At 38.0% G+C, this 18,871-nt stretch overlaps 1 protein-coding gene across 4 annotated transcripts in view; it reads left to right on the top strand.

Moving 5' to 3' along the window:
* The window catches only part of SH3KBP1 (SH3 domain containing kinase binding protein 1), a 231,854-nt gene that overhangs the window by 106,304 nt on the left and 106,679 nt on the right, over positions 1-18,871 (top strand). For all 4 annotated transcript variants that reach the window (XM_063342720.1, XM_063342750.1, XM_063342729.1 and 1 more), the window contains 2 exons: positions 8,098-8,204; positions 17,995-18,118. In XM_063342720.1, coding sequence (XP_063198790.1) covers positions 8,098-8,204; positions 17,995-18,118 — 231 coding nt within the window. The remainder of the gene's footprint in view (positions 1-8,097; positions 8,205-17,994; positions 18,119-18,871) is intronic.

Raw genomic sequence — 18,871 nt, 5'->3', positions numbered from 1 at the left:
GTAGCTAAAAATGAAGTACCACGGTTGTTGGCATTCTTTAAGAAAAAGGCACACTTTTTAATGATGTTATAGAATATTGGAGGTTTTTTAGTTAAGTTGGACAGAAGTAAGCTTCAAGATAGCAAACTGGTAGTACAAAGCTAATATTTTTGGAGATTACTGTGTAGGTGTCCATGTGGTTTGATCTAAATGCCTTTATTTATAGAGGGGAGAACATAAAGTAACCTGAATCTGCACAGTGGTTTCATAAATCAGAGCTATTAGCTTTCATTTACTGTATGTTGTGAAGTGCTACTGTGCATAGGTAATTTAAGTGGTGTGAATTATGTGATGGAACATACGAGAAGTGGGAAAGATGCAACAGCAATTCATGTTTGCTTTTGGTTTATTCAAATGCTTTCTTTAGAGATTAATACAAAAAAGCAGCAAAGTAGTCAACCACTATGTCAAAACCTGGCTAACGGGATAATATTTTGGGATTATCCTATGACAACATGAGATGTATGCAATGAGAATAGAAAGGGCAAAGGCCTTTCATGGGCCATTTGCAAATCTTGTTGTGTTTCTGTTCTTGCATTTTGAAACTTCATCTGCTGTCCAAGGAGTATTTCAAGTTTGTGTATCTCTTCTTGTTCTTTAGAAAAGCAGATTTATTCCCACAGATATCTATTGCCTGCTAAAGCTCTTTGTACAGTCATTTTGTATGAATTGTATGCTAGCCAGTATAACAAAGTCTTCTTCTAATGTATCCTTGCAAGTCATCTTCCAAGTATGAGAAACCAAATACACGGGCAAGTGCAAGATCTTGTGTTGGGTAATGGGCCCCTTCGTGTCAACAGGTGCTAATTGCATAAGGGGTGGTGGGGAACTCCAGTGCCAAACAGTGGGACCTAGTGCATGTGGCAGCAAACTAAGTCCCAAAGTTACAGATGACCAGGGCAAGCCACCCTGTTGAAATATGCCTTGGCTTACCCAGCATTACAACAAGGACAGAAGCATTTGCTGCTCCTTGGAATGTACTGCTTGTAAAAGGCACTAGATGAGAGCAACAAATGGTTATTGTTGAGAATGGGCATTTGTCAAAAGCTGGTGTAAAGGCACCACTTGCTGCTGAGGAATAGTTTTGAATCTGTAGAAGCAAGTGAGAAGCCGAGTGAGCTTGTCCAGTCTTTACCAGGTCTGTGTAACTGCTTTTAAAGTACAGTTTAAAAAGCCTGTTTGAAACCCTGTCACCGAGTCCCAATTTTCCAATTTGTGATGGAGTTTCACCTATTTCTCACTTATCAACTAATAATCATTTACACTATGAAGTTTAAAAAAGATACAGGTACTAGAACTAGTAGCTTTGGTGAACATACACATTTTCAGCTCTGCATGTGATTGAGTTACTGTGTAGTTTAATACTGTGTTTTATACATTCCTCCTAAAAAACGGAGAATAAAATATGTAGCCTGTATGGCAAGGCCAAGTGTTCCTCTTGGAGTTTGGACTTGCTATGTCTAATTTGCTGGTGATGATTTGACTGCATTCTTGATGTTGCACTTGCAGAATTTTCTACCCCTTCTATATGCATTTTAAAACTTTCAGACTCAGAAAGAAAATCATTTTGGTGGTGTATGGTTAAACTGTGCAAGTGTCTTTTGAGTTTGTTTACAGTTACTTTTCTAGCATTTCCTTCTGCTTTGGGTTAGGCTTAACTAATGATCTCAGCTTCGCTAGTATTTCAGTTCTTTCTGTCGGATGCACAAACATCCTGCTGTGGCATACAGAAGTGCTCCACTTCTCAGTTAATTAATGTTTTTTTCCTAAAAGCATGTGATCACTGGTACTACGTTGTTGCTGTAAGTTGCTTCCAGTAATTACTGCTGTTATGCAAAAGACTCATACACGATAAAAGGCCTTAATATTGCTGCATGGTTTTAACAAAAGAATGAATTCATTGAACAATATGAGGTTTGCTGTTATTCTGACGGTGCATATGTGTTAAAACGTGAGGGTGTAAGAAAAATATGTCTTCCAGGCTTTCAGGTTCCTCACAGACAAATCTTGGTCATAAAATTCAGAGCAGCAGCCAGATGGCTGAAACCTGGAAGTGTTGCTGTGGAGTCTAGCAAGAGAAAACCTACTCCTCAGTAACAGTAGAACACTAACACGCTCGGAGTAATATATTACTCGCAGTGATGGCATAATGCATTGTGGCTTAATTGTGCTTAATGGAGTCCTGCAGTCTCCATGATTCAGCTACACACGTCAAAGCAGGGCACATCCCAGTTCATCTGCTTGTAGAAAAACACAGCAGCTTTACATAACCCATTTGGTAGAGTACTGGAAGCACCTCAGATATTCCCTCTCCCCTCACCCCTCCTTGCAGTTTATCTTTCTCTTCTCTGGTGTATTAATGTCACAATTAAAAAACCCAACCAAACAAACAAAAAATCAAACTAAACCACCCCCCCCCCCCAAATATTCATACCCAGCTTAATTCTGTTTTCTGCTAGGCAGGGAACAAACAGACCTCAGCAGGGCTTTTTTGTCATCTATCCAAAAGCATTCACCCTTCTAACAGCATGTGGGTGATGAGAGAGTTGGAATTGACACGTCACATCCCAGGTCAGAAAAGAACTGCCAAAATTCTCCAGGAGAAGGAGGAAGTTGTAACTTGACAATTCTGGTGCCTTTTAAAATAAGAATTGTATTTCTACTTGTGGGTAGACATAAGAAGGTGGAGTCCTTGTGTTGTGAAAGGTAGTGACAGAATCCACATTAGAACTGAATATGACCAAGACTTTATCTGAAGTCTCCTGATACTATCTTCAATATACTTTTAGCAAAAGCAATTTAAACAGTTAAAATTTTTAATGCTGTTTGTTCTTAATTAGGTAACTTCCATTTCTCAAAAGCATCTACCGAGGGTAGTAGCGTTAAGAAGAATTTTTCTCAGAAGTAAGCTTGTAACTCAACCTTTTTCTTAACATTTGCATTTTAGTATACAGAATTCAGTGATTTGTAACCAAAAAAAGGTGATACAGTAACTATCTAGGCTAGCGCTCCAAATCAGCTGTACCAGAACTCCATCAGTACCATTAAAATAAGTAGCACGCAACTTAAAGCATATATGTCATCTCTTAGTTGTACAATAGTTGCCTTTTGTCTTTTTGCACATTAAATTTAGAACTGGTTTCTAGCTGAGTCATATCACAGCCCAGCTTGTCTAACCAGGAGACACTGTGCACTGAACCAGTTCCCCCCAGCTGCAGATATAGCTTTGAAAGCTGGAAGAATGGGAAGTGCAACTGAGGCTGATGGGCAGATGATGCTGCATGCAGGGAAGTCTGAAATAGAAGAAAGGAAACTTTTCCTCCAACTTGTCATTTTCCTTCTAATAGGCTTGCCTGACAGGGGCTTCTTTGCCAAACAGTTTTACTGAGTTCAGTCACTTTGAATCTACCTGAAGGGTGGCCCAGTGGATCTCAGTTTCCTTCCATGGTTCACCGGAGCCTGCCCAGCAAGCCCACAGTAGAGGGAAGGGAAGTCCGTGGGTCTTGAGGAGCTGCTGTCTGCTTTAGCGTGTTTGAAATTTTTTAGATGTGGGAGAAATGTCTTTAGGCTCCTCACGCTGCAAACCTTGACTTAGTCCCCAGCCTAACCCATGCAATTTCCATAGCAACACTCCTTTACCAAAAACCAACAATAAAAGAAATCCAGGAACAATTAATTGGGTAGAATTGTTTGAGCTGCAATGATACATATACATCTCTCTTTAAAACAGATCCAATTACAAAACTGCAGGGCCTAGTTTTGAAGAGATTGTCAGCCATTTAGGTATACGTTTTGTCAGCAGGGAGACTCTGAAGGTTTTTATTGAATATAGTTTTTTGACTCTGTAAAATAGTTGTACTGTGTTATGAAATGGATTGCTGTACTTGTTCTCTTGTGGTGGGGAAAAAAAGTGGATTAGTATGTAGATTTGATGGACCTTCTGTTAGTGAAGTTAACCGTGTGGTTTTCACTGATAGGACAGGCTACAAATACATTGTCATCAGTGAAAAGTAGGCTCTAGGTTTATAGAAACCACCATATTCACACAAGCACACGTTTATATAAACATCTGTTTCATGACAGAGGTTTTAAGCTTAAAAAAAGTAGTTTGGATTTGAAAAATCCAGTCCATTTTGAAATAGTTTAATTCCTATCTGCTCTGCTGCTGATCTACTTTTCATTGAATCTCATGTTGTCAGTTTGTGACCTTTCCTGGGTCCGATGGCAGCATGTAAGGACCAGTGTGACTTCTTGTGTAGCATTGCCTCAGTTTTTGGTGCTCCTTACAAAGGTAAGCATTGAATGATGATGTGGTGTTTTTGCAGCTTTTTATCTTCACTGCTAATGCCAGAGGGGTGTTTAAATGTCTAGAAATAGTTCTCTCTCTTGCACGTGTACAGCTGGAGGAAGCCCCTTTATGGTCTCCTGCTGTTACAGACAACCACACCATTTTTAAAATCTGATCAAACACCACTTTGAAACGAATTAGATTTGTGCTCCCTAAGAGTTGTTTGTTTCAAATTTCTAAATATATGTCCATACCTTTTTCCATTTGACCTAACTTTAGACCTTTTAAAATTAGATGTTGAGGTCCGATAGAGCCACACCAGTAAAAAAAAGCACCCCCAGAGAGTCATTCATTTGATGTATTTTAGCTGTCTATTTTACAGTGACACTAAATACCCTCAGGAGGTATTAGGTTCTCTCTGCTCTTGAGTGATAGGCTCAGATGTAGACATTCAACTCGGGGACACCTACAATGAGATAGGTGACTCTATGGATAAAGACAAAAAGGATCTGATTTAGCAAAGCCTGTTGTTTACACTGCTAAGCTACCAAGCTTTGCTCTGAGCAAAAGTGTTTGGGGAATGATTGGAAAAGCAGTTCTCCTCTCAGGGCAGAGGGAACGGTGGCCTCAGGTGGGGTGAGTGGGAGTTGGCAATCCACAGCTGCAAACGAGGAGGCAGCCAGCATTGCTCTTAAGGTGCATTGCGATGTGACACCTTTCACAGTGCACGCAAGGTCCGTTTTCTTTCCTCCCTTGCCAGATCTGCAGACACTTTGTAAGGGTTCAGTGCCTTCAACACAGCCCTTACAGGGAGTGGAGCAGGCAGGCATGCTCTGCGGCACCGTTGTTGAGGTCTTGGTGCCATCGCTTCAGATGCAATATGCTTTGCGGTCACTGGTTTGTTAGCTCCCTTGTACATGCGCAGCAAATTCTCTGTAGCTGCCTCATTTGTTTTAAGAACAGAATGCACAAACTAGGCATGTGATTTTCTTTCCTTTGAGGTTTATTATAACTATGTAAATAGGAGCCAGTGTTTTTTACAAGGTGAGTGATGTTATTTCTGTATGATAGCTTGTTCCAAATAAAATGTAGCTCGGTTAGTTCCCAACCTGCAGCTCATAGGTGTTTTGCCTTCAAAACACTTCTGATGTTGCGCCACAGCTATGGGAAATGAAAAAGCCTAGAACTGCAACCAGCAGGCAGAGTGCCGTGGTGCTGCCTGCAGCAGGTTACTTGCTACAAATTATTACATGTGGGCCAGTAAAAGTTCACTGATCCTTTTTTTTTCTTCTTTTAAGCCTTTCAAAACACAGTGAAGACTTTGCAGCACACCTTTTCTGATTTTAAAATTCTGGGTTTATTACCTGCCTTTTCACCACTCAGGAACTTTTCACTTGAAAGTAACTCAGTTTATGCTCAAGTGTGAAGAAAAATGCAAAAAAAACCTCCTAGAAAATATTTCCTTCATCAATTTACAAGTAAGAAAAAAATGGATCAGATTAGAAAGTATCTGCAGTCTTCATTGCGGAATTGCTGCCCTGTATGGTTTAAAATTAAATTTACGTCAATTGGTCAAATTACTTACATTTTAAAGTCACAGTGTGCCATTTAGATCTCAGATGGCTCACAGCTAAAGCATAGACTGTAGTAATACTCTGCAATAGGTGGCAATATTAGCAAAAAGGGAAATGGCGAGAGAAGACCAAGACTTCTCTCTGTCTCTCTGCCATCTGTCTAAACTGCTTGTTAGTTGTCCTAGTTGGTGTTTCTGGTTCCTGACCACGCTGCATTTGGAGACTTGGAGTGGGAATACTGTGTTTGCAAAACCAGAGTTTTTTCTTTGCTAACATTTTTTATATACGTACAGCTTGGTTACTCTGACTTCTTTTCCTGTCAGCTCTGTTTTCTTAGAAAACCCATACTGCTGTATTACCCAGGTTGCTGTAGTGTAAGAAAAATCAGATACCCCTTGGCTGTAGAGCTCTTCATGCAACTCATGCTCTGCTCAAGTGCTCCAAACATTAGCATGCACATGGGGTCCAGCAGCACCTTCCCCTTAAAACCAAAGGGATTCACTGCTGGATCAGTTGTTTTGCATTAGACCACAGAGAGGAACTAGTTGGTACATGCCTCTTGTTGGCTTGCTACTCTCAACTTAGGTATTTCTCTAGAGAAAGATCTAGGAGGAGAGGGAGAGCAGTGAGACAACCATGAGACTAATGGAGATAAATGCAGACTTCCGCTAGATTTTCTATACAGTAATAAAAAAAACTTTATGGCGTGGGAGGGGGAAGGATTCACACAGTTCTATTAGTAACATCATAATTGTATTTATTTCTTTCTCTTTTAGCAATCTCAAAAATATTCTCCAAGAGTCACACAATATTGATTACTAAATAGGGTGGCATCTGACATCTGTCATATCAGGCAACATCAGCACATCAGTTGCTACTTGGTGTTAGAAATAAGAGTGGGAATGTTACCTTTCAGGAAAATAGCCAGCTCTTTTGCACAATCAAAGAAGCACTCAATAGGGAAGGTATTTATTATATTTAAGTTATTTTGAATGCAGCTGTGTAAAATTGTCAATTTAGGACCATTTTAGTTTAGATGGTGAAGAACGAACAGTCATCTGTAGGTGGAAAAAAGAACCCATTTGAGTGAGTTTGGTTACGTTGCATTAAGGTATTAATTTTAACATTCAAAAAGCTGCCACTCACACAGGATTGCAGTGGCTGTGAAAAATACTGTCAGAAAGCCGAATTCAATGGCTTCCCTTCTCCCTTCTTTCTCTAGTTTCAATTAATAGATTTGGAAAAAAAAAGTTCTGTAACTTGTTATTACTGTTTGCCCTAGAACAGGATTATCAATAATTGTTTCAGGGGAAATAATAGACTGACCATAAGATGAATATTTGTAATTTCATGTCAGATGAAGGCATTTCTTGGACAGTGTTTACACAACTGATTTTGGTGTGTCTTGAGCATGTTTAACAGTTAAGAGAAACAGCGTAAGAAATAGCAAATAGACCTGGAAAGATCCTCTGGGTAAAGTTTGTCCATCCTGTCACTAGGAAGCACAATGTATTAGTTAAATTTTGGCTCTTGAATAATATTACAGAAAGGAAAAAATCTCCACAATCTATTTTCATTTTTTAATTACATTGAATTATAAAAATTGTTGAAAGACATAATATGCACCAGAAATCTTTTCCTCACCTTCTTCTTTTAAATTAATTTTAGGCAGATATACTAAGCATTGCACACATTCAGATTCTTTTAATAGTGCTCAAAGAATGATATTGAAGGAGCTGGGACTGTTCAGTTTGAGGAAGAGGAGGCTGAGGGGAGACCTCCTCACTCTCTACAACTACTTGAAAGGACACTGTAGAGAGGTTGGTGCTGGTCTCTTCTCACAGGTAATTAGCGATAGAACAAGAGGGAATGGCTTCAAGCTGCAGCAGGGTAGGTTTAGGCTGGACATTAGGAAAAAATTCTTCACAGAAAGAGTGGTCAGACACTGGAATAGGCTGCCCAGGGAGGTGGTGGAGTCACCATCCCTGGATGTGTTTAAGACTCGTTTAGGTGTGGTGTTAAGGGATATGGTGTAAGGGAGAACTTTGTAGAGTGGCGTTGATGGTTGAACTCAATGATCCCAAGGGTCTTTTCCAACCTAAATGATTCTATGATTCTGTGATTTCCCCTGACCTGTGTTTGGCATGGAATTTGTTTTTCATTTTACAATTTTCCTGTTTTCTTCATTTCCACCAGGAGAGAGAAACAGAAGAAGAAGATGTCAGGTGGCTTTCAGTTATATGCCTCAAAATGAAGATGAACTGGAATTAAAAGTTGGTGACATCATTGAAGTTGTGGGAGAGGTGAGCAGATCTTTAATGGAATATAGACACATGCAGTTCTGACATATTTTGTGCATGCTGAGCTCTTAGATACAGTGTGTTTTAAGACAAAATTTAAACCAGACATTTTTCTTCTCTGGTATACTGACATGTCTGGTTTGGGTTACTGTTGGGGGTGAGAGGATGTGGTTGTTTGCTTATGGATTTCATGTGGGTTTTTTCCCCTGTAGCACTTCTGCTGGTTTTACTTGATCAGTTGACACTTCTGAGTTCCGTTCAGGGAAAAAGCTCGAAGTTTGTGCTGCAGGGCTGTTGAGTTTAAATCTCTGATGAACCACGATTATAGCAGAAAAAGTTCTTCCCAATTTTGTTAAGCCAGCCACAGGGAAGAGTTATCTTTGTGGAGTTAAACACATTTAAGAAATTCACTTGAAACCCTCTGGAGTTCAGCCATGGCATTCACCTTTTGTCATCTCTGCCTACAAATTTTAACAATTTCATTTTAGTCTAATCTGTTTAAAAAAAAAAAAAAAGTCAAAAAAACAAACGAAGCAAATGGAAAAAAAAGCCCAACACATTCTTTAGAGACTCAAGATGCACTTATTTTGGGTGGAAAAGGATGTGGAAAATGAATGCACATCTCTTAGGACTGGGAACAAATTATGAAAGCTTGAACAGAGATATGGACATTTACTTTGCATGGGTGAATCTGGTTGCAGGACCAAGGAATGCTGTTCACTCCCAATATCTTCAGGTTTGTTCCATTGGATATTTTAGAAATATCTTCTTGAGCTTAATAGCATGAGCATTAAAAGTCAAAATGCTAACATTGAAACCTTTAAGTAGAATGCATTCAAACTCGTTTAGTCTTTATTTACTTAACTTTAAAAAGATGTAAGAGCTTAGTCTGCTTGAGCAGCCAATAAAAGGTGTATTTCAGCCTGTATCATTTATTTGCAGGATTTTTTTTCCCTGTGACTCAGCAGCTAATAAGTCAACTTTTTTTTTTTTTCTTATCAAGGAAGTATGATTGGTTTTCTTTTTCCTGCATCTGTTACTTAAGAAATCAGTTCTAAAAGAGGATAAATATTCTGCTGCAATCTGCATGACATCCAGCATTTTGTTATGAGAGATTAAATTCTCACATCTGAATGTAAGAAGCTTAGTGATCACAGGTTTTCCTTTAACCTAGCTGCGCACACCATCTCTGCACACAGTTCCTGGAATCAGACATGATGTGTCACTTAACTAACCTTATTCTGTCCGTAAGCAGAATTGTAATGGGGGATGTCAAGGTTTTAAGATATTTAAGAGCATATTTTGAAGACAATGTAAACCCAATATTATAATGAGTTTCACGGCAGTACATGAACTGTTTTCATTGTGCAGTTTGAAGCATATTTGACCTCACATGGCCATACAAATATCTTCCGTCAGTTGCCCTACTTAAAACTTCTAAGTGTCTGTCTTTCAAGAGTAAAGTGATGGAATAAAACCCCTTCCTAGTATCCAGCCAACAAATTAACTCTACTGAATGAATTGTATGATTAAATAATTTAGATGAGACACTAGACTTCTCTTACGAAATGCATTTCTTGTTGTCTTATAAATTCAGACAACTTAATTTTAAATAACAGATTTATTTAAATCCAAATGACACCAAAAATGTTCTCATTAAAATTGAAAGATGTAAAACTATGAAAGTGAAACATTCCTGTACTTGCATGTGTGTGATTGTAGTTAAGGGCATGTTTTTTGAAACCCACTTGGTCGTCTTAAACTCATAATTGTACCTTGAGTGACTACTGTTGAAGAAAGCATTGACAACTTGCTGATTTTAAGATTTAAGAAAATATATTGTCTTGGGCTGCTTTTTTGATTGGCACTCCTAAAGAATGTCATGCTGGAGTTAGTTTTACTGTATTGTGGAAGAGGATTGCTCAGGGCTGACTTGAACTGCTGGCCATAAGTTAAGGGCAAAGAAGGACAGCTGACACAGGTGAGGCTGTGCCCACTTTGACCTTATGAAATGCCCTGTTCTGTCAGCTACTGAAACATAAGCTCTGCCTCAGGCATCATCTGGTGCATTCATGCAATCCAGGACATAGTCTGGCTCTTCTGGGTGGAACTAGATCAGCTGGTGGAAGAAGAAAAATAAAGAATTTCGAGAAAAAATTCTCAGCACCTCGGGAGTTGTTGTGTTACTTTCCATCACAGTTGATACCAAGCAGTTGATGTTGAATACTTCCTGTTATTACTTCCTCTTCTGCCCTTATCACAGTAGCGTTAATTCCGCGAAAAAGTAGGGCAGAAATTTTCTTCTGAAACAGGAACTTTTATTTGATGTAGAAAGCTGCAGCAACCAATGTACTGATTTCATTCTTTATGTTTCTGCTTTTAGGTAATGCTGCATAAAGAGTCATTGCATTGAAATAGGATTCACAGTATTTATGTCATTATACGATGTTCCTTATGTCAAATGATAAATGTTTGATGAGAGGGATATATTATTTAAAAAATACAGCTTCCACACTTGTGAAAAAGGAGATTTTTATTTTTTTTTTGGAAGGGCCAAAATCATGCTGTGTTATTGTACAAAAAAACCCAAAACAACATCAAAAAAAACCATTCCCACTTAGGTGACAATTGGAGGCAATTCTTGCAAAATATAAATTTTGCAAGTTTGTTTGTCATTACTCCAGATGAAAAACTGGATGATAGCGTCTTCATCATTATTTACAGTGGCTCAGTGGGTAACTGAAACATTAACGGTCACTCACTTTCCATTTCCAGTTGCTCCTTTCTCTTACCCCATCTTTTTACCATGAGTAGAAGGTCTCAGATTCCCATAGGTAGTATTTTATTGTATGCTACTAAGAAAGTCGCATCAGTTGAATTAATTGGTTTTAAATTGGCTTAGATTAGTATGTTCAAATCTCCGTGGATTTCTGTTTAGTTGGAAATAAATTGATTCCTAACTGACTTACAGCAAACTAAAACAGGTATTGTTTAGATCAAAATACTGTCCACATGTCTTTATGTGGGTATTTAGCAAAAAATGTGTTTAAAATGTCACTTATGGTTGACAACTCATTAAACTGTTCCTCTTGCAAAGAAAAGCTGGTTCCTGTTGTATTGTACTAATTTGACTTCATCCTTAATGAAACGGGTTCTGCTCCTCCTTGAACCCCTTGAAGGTCACTGCCTCCAGCAAAGGGTTGGCAGAAGGGGGAATGCAAGTCTTCTCCTCAGCTGCCTCCATCAGTGCCCAAGTGTGTTTCCCCAGACCCCCAGAGAAAATGGGTTACGCTGATATCACATGGTGATGTGCTGAGGATGAGGATGTCTTCCCTTCTCCCACCTCTGCTTCAGGGTGCTGACTAACACCTGAGGTGTAGTAGCATCTAAAGCTGCCCTAGATCCTTCTTCCTGGTGCCAACAGATTGGATAAGATACTTTTTGAAAGGATTTTTTATGTCTGTGGTAGTGGTAGGTACTATTGGAAATTCCTGCTGTGACAAAGGGGTTTGGGGCTAAGTGGATTGAAACAACAGCAAGTGTGAGTTTTGAGATGCTAGGTTTGTCACCAGACAGATATCCTTGGAGGCTGTATATGTTCTGAACTCACAGTTCCTTCCTATTTGTTCTAAATAGTTAGAAATTAATTATAATAAGATCAAACATTCATCACAATAGATAAAAATGCTTGTTGTTAAACTAGAGGTTTCCGTAACTACACAGACAGGGATACCCATGAGACATTAATTAACAGACTTAAATTAAAAGTGCATTTGAAACTAACAAGAGAAGCATTTTCATCATTGTTTACGTTCACGTTTAATATGTGATTGATAGCTTCTTGCTTGTCATTTTCCTAGCTCATTAGCTATAACTCTAATTACACTTGTCCCCAAAATACAGCTGTAACTAATTGTCGTATTAAATGCAGATACCTGAATTCCAATTATGTCATTCTTAGACTTTCATGGGATGCCAGATGATTAACCTATACCATCAGAATAAGGACATTTGGCATGTCATTCAACAGTTCCTACTCTCATTTGGGATTAATCTGTTGTCGTGCTGCTATATACTTTGTGGCCTCATCCTGCTGAGAAGTCAGCTTTTTGGCAATGTGTAGTGCATGGAGTTAAGCTCACAACTAAGTCTTCTACTGAGACATGCTGTAATACCACTGATCTTATTCTTTGACTTTTAGTTAACATTGCCATATATTACATGATCAAATCCTGTAAGTAACTAATTTGAAATTATAAAAATGCAGACTGATTTTTTACAAATCTGTTGCTTCTTTGGGGCAAGGCTGCTGGGGTTTTTTTTGTTGTTATGAGATAAGGTGGTTCAGCCCATTTCCAAGAACAGGATAAATACTGGGGATGGAGCTGGACTTTCCCTATAGTAACTTATTTTAACAGCTGTAGAGTTGAAAGAGGAATATTTAATGGTGGCAAGGGGATGATCTGTGCCACAAGTACAGAACTGTATAATACTGCAGGAAAACAGCTGTGAATGAATGCTGAGGTTCCACATCCCTCAGTTACTTTTCTGTGAAATCCTGTCATAGGTGTTTTTCCTGATCCAAGAGGTGGTTCACAAGGACTTCTATGACTACTGCTTGTATGGTTAGTTCATGTGGAAGGAGGCCTCTTTGTGGAAATAAGTGTGCAAGTACATCTGACTTTTTATAGGGTCATTCCAATTCTATGTGATTGCTTTCTTGGTCTCTCAGTTTCTTACCTGGAAGATGATGTTTAAAAAACCCAACAAAAACCCAAACCACAAAAAACAAAACAAAACAAAACAAAAAAACCAAAAAAAAACCCCAAACCGAAAAACAAAGCGCATGTTGACATTGTAAAATAAGGAACTCTGAAGCTGAAAAGATCCCCTAATACAAGGTACTTGTGCAGTTTTTAATTCTTCCCTTCTCCACCAGAGTTATCAAATCAGCTTCCAGATGTGCTGTAGCAGAAGCCCAAAGGCTGGTTGACGTCTCATGGGTATGGCTTCCTCTGAATGCACTTCCAGAGTAAGCCATCAAGTGGCACTGTAGGCACCATCTTCTGTTTCCAAAATTTCTTTTGCCATTGGCATTGAATATGATTTATTTATTTCGCCTCTTGGGAATCTGTTTTTAATTTCCTTTCAACATACAATTGCTGTTGTCCTTCAAGCTCAAGATCTTCCTTCAGAATTTATAAAATAAGGAAGGTTTTTTCCTTTGATTTTTGTGCTCTAGCTCTCTCTAAGCAAAAGAAAATTTATTGACCTTGGGCTTTTCTCCTTCCTGTTGCCTGCCTCTGGCATTGCTTTTATTCCTGGGACTGTGTTTTGGTTTTAACACTCCAGAAAGACTCTGTTGTGATCCACCTGAAACCTTTCCTGACTCAAAGCCTCTCTTGTTTGCCCTTGCTGAGCTGTAAGTAGTCTGTCAGCCAAAGAGGCAAACCTGCAGGTTGTAGAAAAGCTTGTGGAACAGGAGTTTATCAGAAATACACTTTACGTCAGTCATTCCAAAGACCTGAACATTTTAATCATTTAACAGCTTTAGTCTGTTAATTATATAGCAAGGTGTAAGCAAGCAACTGTGGCAGTCCTAGATCTTCTGGCAAGCAACTGCTGATAGTTACCCTCAGTGTTTCCTGCTTTTGGGTATCCCGTCCTGGAGTTACAGGGATGGCCACCCAGTTCCCTCAAGGGAAGGTGCTTCTAGGCTTGTAACAGCAAGGTTTATTGCGCTGCAGGTCAGGCTGATGCTCCCTCTGACACTTCTCTCTTTAAAGGGTGATGTTGCAGATTGTATTGGCCATGAAGAGAAAATCTAAAGAAAATAAAAAGTAATGTTTCCTTATAGTCCTAGTGACCTACTGAAGTGCTTTTGTTTTCTTTGGTTGTTTTACAGTTACAGAATAAAACTGCATTCCCAGTCTGAAATATAACTGTTGTGTTTGCCTGAAGGCTTCAAGTGCTGTCATATTATTTTCTTTTTTATTTTTTGTGTACTTTAAACATGGAAATAGGCTGTTTCAATATTTTTTTGTTGATTTCTAAAGAGCTTTTAATGTCCTAGTCCTTGATAACTTCTTGTTTGCATGTCTAAATGTCTCACCCATATAATTCTCTGTGTTATTTTCCTGTCTGTCCACTTCCATGGTATCTATTTTGAGCACTTCATTATTATTTCTTATTTATGTTATTATTTGTAAGTAACTATTACAACCTCTTACTGTCTTTCCGGTCTGGGTTGTTATTGTGTGTTGGAATATCACAATTTGATTAAATACTCACTATCTAACAAAGTAAAAGAGTGTATTTTGAATTATTTATTTTTCAAAAACCTAATTTACATCAAACAAGGCTCTACTGATTAAATCAATTAAAAACATGGTACAAGTATTCCTTCCTCGTTGAAAATGTAAAAACACCCCAAACCCCAAGGATGCTGAAAGAATGTTTGAATGTTGCGTAACTGTTATGTAAATTAAATTTCCCTTTAAATCCCAAAGGCAGGGCTTCTTGATGGGATATGTTTCTCTAGAAGCGATGGACCATTCTCTGATGATACTGTAGTTTGTATCTCGTTCAGTCACATCCAGGCGTTGGACTGCATATTACTGTCTTCTGTCTGCTATTGCATCTGTCCCTGCCCCACGCGTGGCATTGACTGAGTTGCAGTTGGGTGCATTTGTTACTTCATTACCCCACTTAGGAAGGAAACATCTTCAGTCATTTCCCTGTATGTTGCTGCTCCTCAAATGTGGTGTGACAGCAGTATTGGCAGCCTAGGGGCTTGGCAAGATGAGGACATGCCACGTCTTCTGAAAGGCGGTGAACACATTGAAAACACGTCCTGAAAATACCTCTATCTGTAGCTGCTTACATTTAGCAAATTGGAAAGATTCTTTTTCTAATTAAAAACAAAACCTTCATATTCAGGCTGAACTTGCATTTAGTGTGTAGGATATTATGAATAGTAAAACTTCTTTTCTGATGTAGGGACACAGACTACTGAATGAAATCCTTCTCTCTTTAGATTGTTTGGTTCGGCACACGAATGCTGGGCATAAATCAGGACCTAAATGTATAAATCTTGAAAGCACTTTGTTATAATACTATAGTAACAAATTTTATTGAGTGCTCATACCTCCAGATGGATTACCTCCATGAATAATGTATTTTCATTTGTAAGGTTTTATTGGCTGGGAATTATTGTGACATTCCAAACCATGTAGCAATGGATTGCCCCAATTTGGGATAACTAAATCATGGGGGTATTTTAGTGTCTTCTTTATTGTATGGATTAATCTCTAGCTGGTGTGTTTTGAGGCTTATAAAAGTATGTAGCATGTAGCTATAGTGTTGTAAAATACTTCAAGCTTTTGATGCTTCTGATGAAAATTACGTAATAAATCTTTGGGAGGCCCAGTTTGACCTGAACATCTGATGTCTTGCTAACATGATTCTGCATTTTCTTGTGGGGAAAAAAAAAAAAATCTGTGTTTTGCATTAGATTTTTCTGAATTTGTAAAATTATTGAATATGACACGGTACTTTCAGATAACTCATTCTTGTATCAGTTGGAAAACTTATAATAAGTTTTTACTATATATGTTTTGATAATAAGTTTTGATTATAATAACTATAATGAATGCAGTGAGTATATTCACATCCAATTTAGATTTACCTGTGTAAGGATCTTTGTATGTGTGTATTTCTATATATATATACACAGAGATCCATACATAAACACACCCCATAAAGAGTGTTTATGTTAACTTGTAATAAAACTGTGAAGTGTTGCACCAGAGGAAGTAAGCAGGAGAAAATTACTTGAGGGAAAGATGGAACTGACTGATATTGGTCACTTTATTTCTGTCAAGTAATCTCAGCATCTTGCAAAGCAGGGATCTTGGGAACTGTGTAATTCACCTGTGATTGATCTGGTCAATCAGCTAATGCAGTTATGGTTTAATGTTTAGCTCTAATCAATAGAGCCATCTGGGAACAGTGCATTAGAAAAATTGAAATATTTTATAGCTCAAAGAGCCTTAGCTATGTTGTGTACTTTCTATAAAAAGATATATCATATATATATATATATGTATTTAGAGATATAATATGTAGAGTCTACTAAGTGTTGTGTATCATGCAGTTTCAGTTTTCCACACGGTTTTTAATTTGTCTGGAGAGAAGAAAAGCAAATATTACCTTTTAGAGACTTTGGTACTATCATGCAAAAAACCTGCACCCCACTGAAGTGATCAAGTGTATTGTATTCTGTTCTCTGAAGTAGTAGCAAAATAGTAGCCATTATTCCCCGAGTTGTGCTTGACCTCAGTAATACTGATGCATTTGGCAAAAAAAAAATAAAAAAAGTTTTGTCATGGGCCGGTACTGAGATTAAATGCAAGTAGCTGTGCTGGTCTAAACTGTTTTCAAATCAAAAGAAAAAAATCAACCCAGGAGGACAAGAAATGTGCTAAAAAGGCTGAAGATGGAGAGAAAGCACAGGAAACACTCCTGAAGTAACAACAATTCTCTTTGTAGTAAAATTGTACATGTAGCTAGGTTGAAAAAAATTCAACCTCTATAGTTTGAGGAAGTATTTGCTTGTATTATTAAGAGATTTGTTTTCTAAGAACTTGAGATTTTCCCGAGTAAGTGATACAAAACAGACTTTTTTCCTATAATAATTAACAAGTACAATTTAAGATGTGAGGTTGTTTTTTAAACAGTAATGTGAACACCCTCAACTTGTAAGTTAACTTTCTATTTTCATAATTTTTGTTGGGGGACAGGAAGGAAATGGGTCAAACATTACTGGAGACTGATGCGTCACAGACTGATACTGTCCTCCCTTGTCATTTTTTTGGTGAATGGACAGTGTCTGACAGACAATATTTATCTGTCAAGGGTGTGTTTAGCTGATGCATATAATAAGTCATTTCTTGCTGTCCCATTATAACCTGAAGGCATCTGGTTTCTAAGGGCTGTCATTTCACTGCCTGACACTGCCATTCAATCCTCAATGGGTTATAGAGGAGACAGTTTTGTAATTTTTAAGTGATATTTTCTCTTGGGATTGGGCTAGGAAGAAGGTCTTTCCTCCTTCTGACTGTATCATTATTATGTATTTCAGTAGCTCTTTGTAAATCTAGAGTCAAATATGCATTAGTACTGTTCTTTGTTCTCCGTAGAGTTCTTACGTTAACACATTAATGATGTAGCAACATTCTTAATTTTTAAAATGGAGAATTTCTGATTTTGATGGGGAAGGCAGGAGTATTCATATCATTTATATTAACATACAAAGTTTAGATTCTCTGAATAGCCTTTTGCAGGCATTTCTCTTTCACCATTGATAAATTAGGGAATTTAAACTCTTATAATCTATAAATCACATGCATTAAGAAGATGGTAATGAATAGGAGTATGGTGTGCACTGAAAATGTAGTGATTGAATTGATATCCGTAAAAAATGTGAAGACACTGTGTGCTCTCTAGTTGTTCTTTTATCCTTTTATTTAATGCTCATCCATGCTTCTGATTGCTGTCAGCACTGCTGACATTTACAGATGGGTGCATGCATCTTTCTTGTATTTACTTCATAAAAAAACCCCACACCAACAATGTTGTTTTGAGCCTATGCCATGTGCTCCTTATACCTGAAATTAATGCAAACTGCTCAAAATCATTACTATCATTGTTACTGAAAATCATTTATATAATGTAACTCTGTAAAGTGTTGCTTATGTTAAACCCCCCTTTTTTTTTTTTTGTCTTGGTGCAGGTAGAAGAGGGCTGGTGGGAAGGTATACTCAATGGAAAGACTGGCATGTTTCCTTCCAACTTCATAAAAGAATTGTCTGATTCTGATGATGTTGGAATAGCACAGGAAGAGCAAGTAAAGCCAAGTAAGGAAAAAAATATTATTGGTGTTCTGTATATACGTCTGTGTCTTTACCCGCTAACACATTGTTAGGGTACCGCGTTTGTATGTCTTGCTTGGAAGTGGTTTTGAATGCCATGTTCTTAATTTGTGCTGTGAAAGGGTCAGATGATGATGATAAGTGTGTACACCATGCTACCTGAGTTTTAATATTAGCATTGCTTCCTGAGCTGTGTTAAGACTTGCCGAGCTGCAACAGACCAAGAACAGAGAAGACAATGATCATTATTGGATTTGTATTTCAAAACGAATTACAATTATTTTTTTTTTTGTGTCTTTAGATGTGGAAATTGAGCAAAGTAACCAAACATCTACAAAGTGGCTGTGCTTATTTAAACGAGGGATTAAAGTGCCATGCCTTCTATAATGACTCCAGTAGATTTAAGGATTCATAATTATTGGTGTGGGACATGCGGCACTTTTTCCCTCCAGGTGCTGAGCATGTTACTATCACCTCCGTCACCCACTGCCCCAGCAGCCAAAGGGAAAAGGGCCAGAACTGGGACATGGACTTTGTTCTCTCACTTAACAGTGGGCCAGTACTGCTGCAGGTGAAAAGCATGTTTGGTAACTAAGTTTGCAATAGTATAAGCATGGTAGTGGGTTGTCCTATTTATAACTTCCCTTGGAGAATAACCTGAACCAAAAGTATGTTGTTATATGAAATGGACACTTGTTGGTCTTCATGTTTTTTCTGTTCTTCAAACAGATATTCTTG

Source organism: Chroicocephalus ridibundus, chromosome 1 (genome assembly GCF_963924245.1).
Source record: "Chroicocephalus ridibundus chromosome 1, bChrRid1.1, whole genome shotgun sequence".
NCBI classification, from domain to species: domain Eukaryota; kingdom Metazoa; phylum Chordata; class Aves; order Charadriiformes; family Laridae; genus Chroicocephalus; species Chroicocephalus ridibundus.
The sequence above is the reverse complement of the archived record's forward strand: the minus strand, read 5'-3'. Positions and strand labels throughout refer to the sequence as shown.